The sequence below is a fragment of the Sinocyclocheilus rhinocerous genome, unplaced genomic scaffold (genome assembly GCF_001515625.1).
Source record: "Sinocyclocheilus rhinocerous isolate Xijiao unplaced genomic scaffold, SAMN03320098_v1.1 scaffold1015, whole genome shotgun sequence".
Taxonomy (NCBI): domain Eukaryota; kingdom Metazoa; phylum Chordata; class Actinopteri; order Cypriniformes; family Cyprinidae; genus Sinocyclocheilus; species Sinocyclocheilus rhinocerous.
In genome coordinates this window covers 324,114-330,421 of record NW_015644379.1, presented here as the reverse complement: position 1 = coordinate 330,421, position 6,308 = coordinate 324,114, and the positions used below count along the sequence as shown (strand labels likewise).

Sequence of the window (6,308 nt, the reverse complement as noted above, 5' to 3'; positions counted from 1 at the left end):
CCCCTTCGGGTGCTGAGGCCATTGTTTCAGATCGCTAGTTCGCATTTTGGTAGCCTATTCATCCACTGCGTCTGCGATACTGATTCTAGATATGCAAACGCCCCTTATCCGATTGCAATCCAATGGCGGACACACATTTTGAAGGACAAGACAATAGCCTATAGGATGTATTTTGAATGTCCGGTAGACCTCAAATAACATTATAGTCCCGTCTCGTCTTGCTAAGACGCGGTATGAATTTCGTCATAATTTTTATCATCAGATATTAGTTTTAGCTCATCAACGTCTCGTCTTATTCACAGAAAAAAAATGTTCGTTTACGAATTTTCGTCGTCATCTTCGTTGACAAAATTAACACTGAGTTGAGCACTGTACAGGCTCTCCCGGTCGCCCTGCCCCCCTTTTTTTCGCAAATTTTAACCCATATCTTTTCACAGCACGCATATTTTGGGGGGCAACTAAAAAATTTTGCTCTTTGGCTGCTGTCCCATGCCTTTAAGCTTCTTTTGGGGAGTTCTCTGGGTTCGGGCTATATTCCGGGCTAGGAGCCCTCCCCCAGGACAGCACGCCAAAATATGCTTCCTATTTGCTATCAGATTAGATGTAAGGGTGAACACGTGAACTGACGGTGTTGACAAGTTTGGCATTTCTTTCACAAAAAAAATGGAGTACATGTATTTTTATTTTTTTTGTAGATGCTAGATGCTAATAGAACCTGCTTCAGGAGAATAACATTATCTAAATATTTCAAAGAATTTCCTCAGAAATTGGAAGAAGGTGTTGACATATAATGGTTGTGACACAGGAAATATTAACATTAGGATTTAAAATATTCTAAGACCATAAAACTGACCAGAGCCTGTCTGACACTGATGTACTCTGCAGAGGTGCAATGTGGCAAGGGGGTCGTTTAAAGTGACAGCTGCCCCTGATTTACCCTGATATATATATTTTTTTTTTTACATTTTAATGAATGTCTGACAGTGTTGACAAAAAGTGGGGACACAACTTTAAAAACCTTGTGAAACATGCATGTGTCACTGAAATGCAGCCCCCACAAAACAACCTTGTTTTGATATGAGATCATTTATTAAGCGTTGCTTTTGATAAAACAAGTTCTTTTTCATCATTTAAAAACAATTTTCTCCATTTTATAGCATATGAATGATGGAAACCTTCTCTGTGGACACACTGTTTTAGATGTAGTGAGAAGGCAATAAGTGTCATAGATTTGATATAATAATACAATTAAAGGGGTCATATGACATTGCTAAAAAGAACATTATTTTGTGTATTAGGTCGTGGAGAAGCCTCAGATGATGCCAACCCTGAAACAACATGCAGAACTACCACATTTTGCTATAAGTTTGATTGCATCATGTAATAATTGCTGTTAATAGTGTTCATCGTCTTTTTTATTACGTCTTAAATTGATTTTTCCGTACATTTCTGCCATATGTACATTAATTGACAGTCACCACAGATAAGCTACCACTAAATATTGTAGAAACTTAATTTGCTGTAAAGTTGCTTTGCAATGATCTGTATCGTGAAAAGCGCTGTACAAATAAACTTGACTTGACTTGTATTTGGTGTAATGCAATGTGTTTATGCAGTTTAAGGTTAAAATAACATAATTTTCCACATAATGTACATTATTGTTGCTCCTCTATGCCCCCGCCTTTCTGAAACGTGTCGTTTTTTTACAAAACTCATTATTCTAAAAAGCGAGGTGTATGCTGATTGGCCAGCTATCCAGTGCGTTTGAATCGTCAGTGGCAAATTCTTTAAATATGAAAACGCACTTACAGGCTGTGAGTCAGAAGCGCCAGACTGTCCTTGCAAAGTTGGAATTGCCCCACTTTATAGAAACAACCTTTTGTAGGCTACTCTCCCAGGTTCAGGAAACTGTCCGTCTGCATTTGTGATCAGAGAAATGACAAACAACAAGCGCTACTCTACACTGCTCAAAACTCTTGTTTGAATCATCAGTGGCAAATTCTTTAAATATGTAAACGTACTTACAGGCTGTGAGTCAGAAGCGCCAGACTGTCCTTGCAAAGTTGGAATTGCCCCACTTTATAGAAACAACCTTTTGTAGGCTACTCTCCCAGGTTCAGGAAACTGTCCTCCGTAAAATGCGCTGCACACATCTGAATATTTGTGTTGAACTGTTCTGGAACAGTGTTGTAAATACAATTTAACCACTGATTTCTAGTTGTGTCCTCTTTTGGAAGACCAAACAAAGTAGTTTCACTTTCACAACGAAACACACAGCATCTTCATGACATGGCGGCGGCGGCAGCAACAATACTACAGCGAGAATCCAAGCTACGCCTTCTTTCTTTGCGTGAACATTTGGGCGGTGTTATGCAAATCTACCCACCGTGATGTAGACATGTGGGGGCGTGTTTAAATGAGGCGTTTTAGGAGGGCGTGGACGAGTCTTAACTTTTATAAAGAATATCTCTTTAGGTTTGAGACTTTAGTCTTTGCAACGAACAGCTTGTAACACTCCAAAGAGAAAGGAAAACTTGAAATTGCATCATATGACCCCTTTAAATGGAAGGGGATAATTGTGTTAAAAACATTTTATTATTGATCCCAAATGACATTTACAATTGAAAATATTTTCATTTTTAAACCTAATAGCAGTTACCATTGCTGGACATGTTTTGTCCCATGTCTCAAGAATCAGTGTCCTGTAATTTAAAAGTGGCTAAAGGCAAAAATAGGAAACTTACTGTGTATTCAAAACCATAAGATTTTAAAGGAAGTGAAGATATGTGTTATCTTACCTTCATTCCATCGATACCTGGAATACCAGGTGGCCCAATGGAACCCTACAAGTGAAAATTACATATTGTCATTAGATATATATAAAATAAATTAGATACAGGCATTTAGATAAAGACATCCACCTAGATAAACCACTCTGCTTGCCTCTTTTGATCTCAAGAGAGTGTTAACTACGGCTACTCACAAATCAGGCAACCAACTGGACCTTATTTACACACGACACTGCTCCACTGATCATGTACTGGTTACTCCACTGCACACCTCGGATCACTTCCTCCTCACTCTTAACCTCAACATGGTTCCTGACACAACACATACCCCTCCACGTGTCATCTTTCGACGTACCCCTACACTCACTCTCCCCCTCCCAGCTATCTGCTATGGTTTCATCTTCGCTTCCTCCCCCTAAACCGTTATCATCTCTTGATGCTAACAGAGCTACTGATACTTTCTGCTCAACTCTTACATCTTGTTTAGACACTGTCTGCCCCTTGTCTTCCAGGCCAGGCCGTACCACCCCTTCTGCCCCTTGGCTGTCAGATGTTCTCCGCGGTTGGTTCTGCTGAAAGGGTATGGGTATGTCCTCCTCCTCCCCCTCCTTCATCAACTCTAACAGCTGATGACTTTGCCACATTCTTCATTCATAAAATTAAAACCTTCAGTGCACAATTTTCCACACCACAATCTGTCAAGACCATCCATCTTACCAGCAAACATACACTCGTTCACATCCTTCTCTTCACTCTCTGAGGCAGAAGTCTCCAAACTCATCCTTTCTAATCATCCTACTACTTGTCCGCTTGATCCTATTCCATCTCATCTCCTTCAAGCCATTTCTCCTGCAGTTGTACCTGCACTCACTCACATCATTAACACATCCCTTCACACTGGTGTTTTTCCCTCAGCTGCCTTAGCTGCTCGCATCTCAGCTTGTCTAACAGACATTTTTTGCTGGATGAAGGACTATCACCTTCAACTCAACCTTGCCAGTACAGTACATATTAACTGACTCTATATATTTATTTGTCATTCAAAGTGATGAAAACGGAGTACAAAATGGATTAGGCTTAAAAGATTTCTTAACCTACGGTCAAGTGGACAACCTTAGAATTGCAGCCTTCATCTGTCAGTTGAAATGTCTGACAGTTTATAATTTGCTGTTTGGACCCAGAGAATCATAAATTAATTTTGATTTTGATTAGAAAAATACATATATAGAGTTTGGTGACTGGCCGAAAAAACTAACCCTCCAATTTTGTCAAAGGTGGCGCTATGGAGTGCCAATATATTTGCCAATGCCTACTGGTCAATAACTCTGATGTGTGTGTCGAGATTCATGAAATTCTAAGCATGTTAAGTGTCTCAAAAACACCGGAAAAAATATTAAAGTTGGACTTAATTTGTATTTTGAACTTTGAATTTGCAATATTGCAATATTCACTGTAACTTTGTCATTGCAACATTTTAGTGCACCTTCACTAATAGCTGCAATTGAATTTATATGTATACCTACATGCACCCAGATCAACTTATGCCGCTGCTACAGTATCTTAGTCCACAGATGGATGTTCCTAACTGTGCTCGGCAAATCCACTTGTTTTGCGATCCCTCAGAACAGGCTTATGATTCTGTTGCTTATCTATGAACAGAAAACCCTGAGGGAGGTGTTGAAGTGTCATTTCTCACTGCTAGATCAAGAGTGGCCCCTAAGCGACAGCTATCCATGCCAAGGTTAGAACTGTGTGCTGCCCTCACTGGTGCTCAGTTAGCTTCTCTTGTCAATAGAGAGCTTACATTAGACATATGTTCCTGTTTCCTCTGGACTTGCTTCACCACAGTCCTGACATGGCTACAGTCTGACTCCTGTCACTTTAAGGTTTTTGTGGGCACCAGAGTTGCCAAGCTTCAGGAACTAATGATCAAACCTGGCGTTATATTGATTCTACCAATAATCCATCAGACGACATCACCCATGGAAAAACTTGGTAGAATTAGCAAAAGATAAGTGGTGGAGACAAGGACCAACATTTTTTCTGGTAACCACAGGACCACCGGCCCATTACACCAGACCAAGGTATCATTGACAGTTGTGAACTGAGGGAATTTCTCTGCTGCAATCTGAAGATCACTCTTTCCCAGATCCAAATCTATGATGGCAAATCAATGCCATTAATAACCGAGCACACCACTGATGCTGGCGTGCATGGTAAATCACTTCCACGAGAAGAAAACAGATCTAGACGGGAGGAAACAGGAGCCCGCGAGCTCATTTCAAACCCTCGTGACATGTAGTGATGGGACGATTGATACCGAGACTCCGATGCTCCGACGCAGTTTTCAAAGCACTATTGTATCACGCACTGTGCCGATGCTTGTATCGAAATGACAGTACCACGTGATTGATGGCGTTTGAAGCTTCGAACGTCATGCAGTATCGGAAGGTCGAGACAGCTGGTTTGAAAAAATTGGCGCTTCGCATGACTCTTGTGTTTGACTTTACATTGACTTGGTTGTGTGTGTGTGTAGACTTATTTGGGATATAGTAGAATAGTTTAGAATAACCTCAACACCAGACAGAAACTGAATGCATGTCACACCTCTAGTCAAGGCTCGAAATTGTGACCATTTTGGTCACATATGCTCCCGAAATTTAATCTGTGCGACCTCAAAATATATTTGGGAGCATTTGTGCGAGTGCATATAATTGTTGTCGTGCGACCTGTTTTCATTTCTCTAAAAACGTTCAGAGTATGTGCCTTCTGAGTGTTGATACGGTGACCGGTCTGCCGTTCTATGAAACATTAGGCTACATAACCAATTAAACTTCATCTTTACATTCTTAACTTTAATGCAGATTTTAGATTGGTTAATATTAGCTGTCAATCACCCAGTCACTGCTTTCCGCTGTCAGGTGACTGGGAGCTAACTACCGCGGGGAATGTAAAGGGCTGAAGGAGAGAGAAAATAAAAAAAGAACCACTGACAGATTTCTTTTGTGAACCACTTAAAGTTACAAATAATGGTGCTGGTGATAGCGATCATGTGGTGAATGTTGATCCACCAGCCGAATAGAAGGCGTACAGTTTTCGGAGAGAGTGGTTGAAAGACTTCTGGTGGCTCCGCTATGAAAATGGTTCTATGCACTGCGTTCACTGTAAAGCCTGTGGGACGGAGTTTGCAGGTAACAGCGTTCGCCACCGAATCTACACATTTCGTAATTGTTGTTTTACGATGTGCGGTTTGACATTATCGAGTATATTGCAAAATCCAAACAAAACACACCTACAGAGTCTGCATGAAGTGAAGTCTATTAGGCTAGATTAGTGCGCGTGCGCATTTAGAGTGCGTTCTTTCACGGCATGGTTCAGTCAATGCATCACAAAATTCAAGATATGGGGCCTTTACATCATTTCATATCGTTCAGGGGTAGGCAACGTCGGTCCTGGAGTGCCGATGTCCTGCAGAGTTTAGCTCCAACCCTAAAAAAAAAACTCACTAGTCTGTAGCCT

At 40.8% G+C, this 6,308-nt stretch overlaps 1 protein-coding gene across 1 annotated transcript in view; it reads right to left on the bottom strand.

The window, feature by feature from the left end:
* The window catches only part of col25a1 (collagen type XXV alpha 1 chain), a 345,048-nt gene that overhangs the window by 128,173 nt on the left and 210,567 nt on the right, over positions 1 to 6,308 (bottom strand). The window contains exon 9 of the mRNA XM_016575979.1: positions 2,799 to 2,843. Coding sequence (XP_016431465.1) covers positions 2,799 to 2,843 — 45 coding nt within the window. The remainder of the gene's footprint in view (positions 1 to 2,798; positions 2,844 to 6,308) is intronic.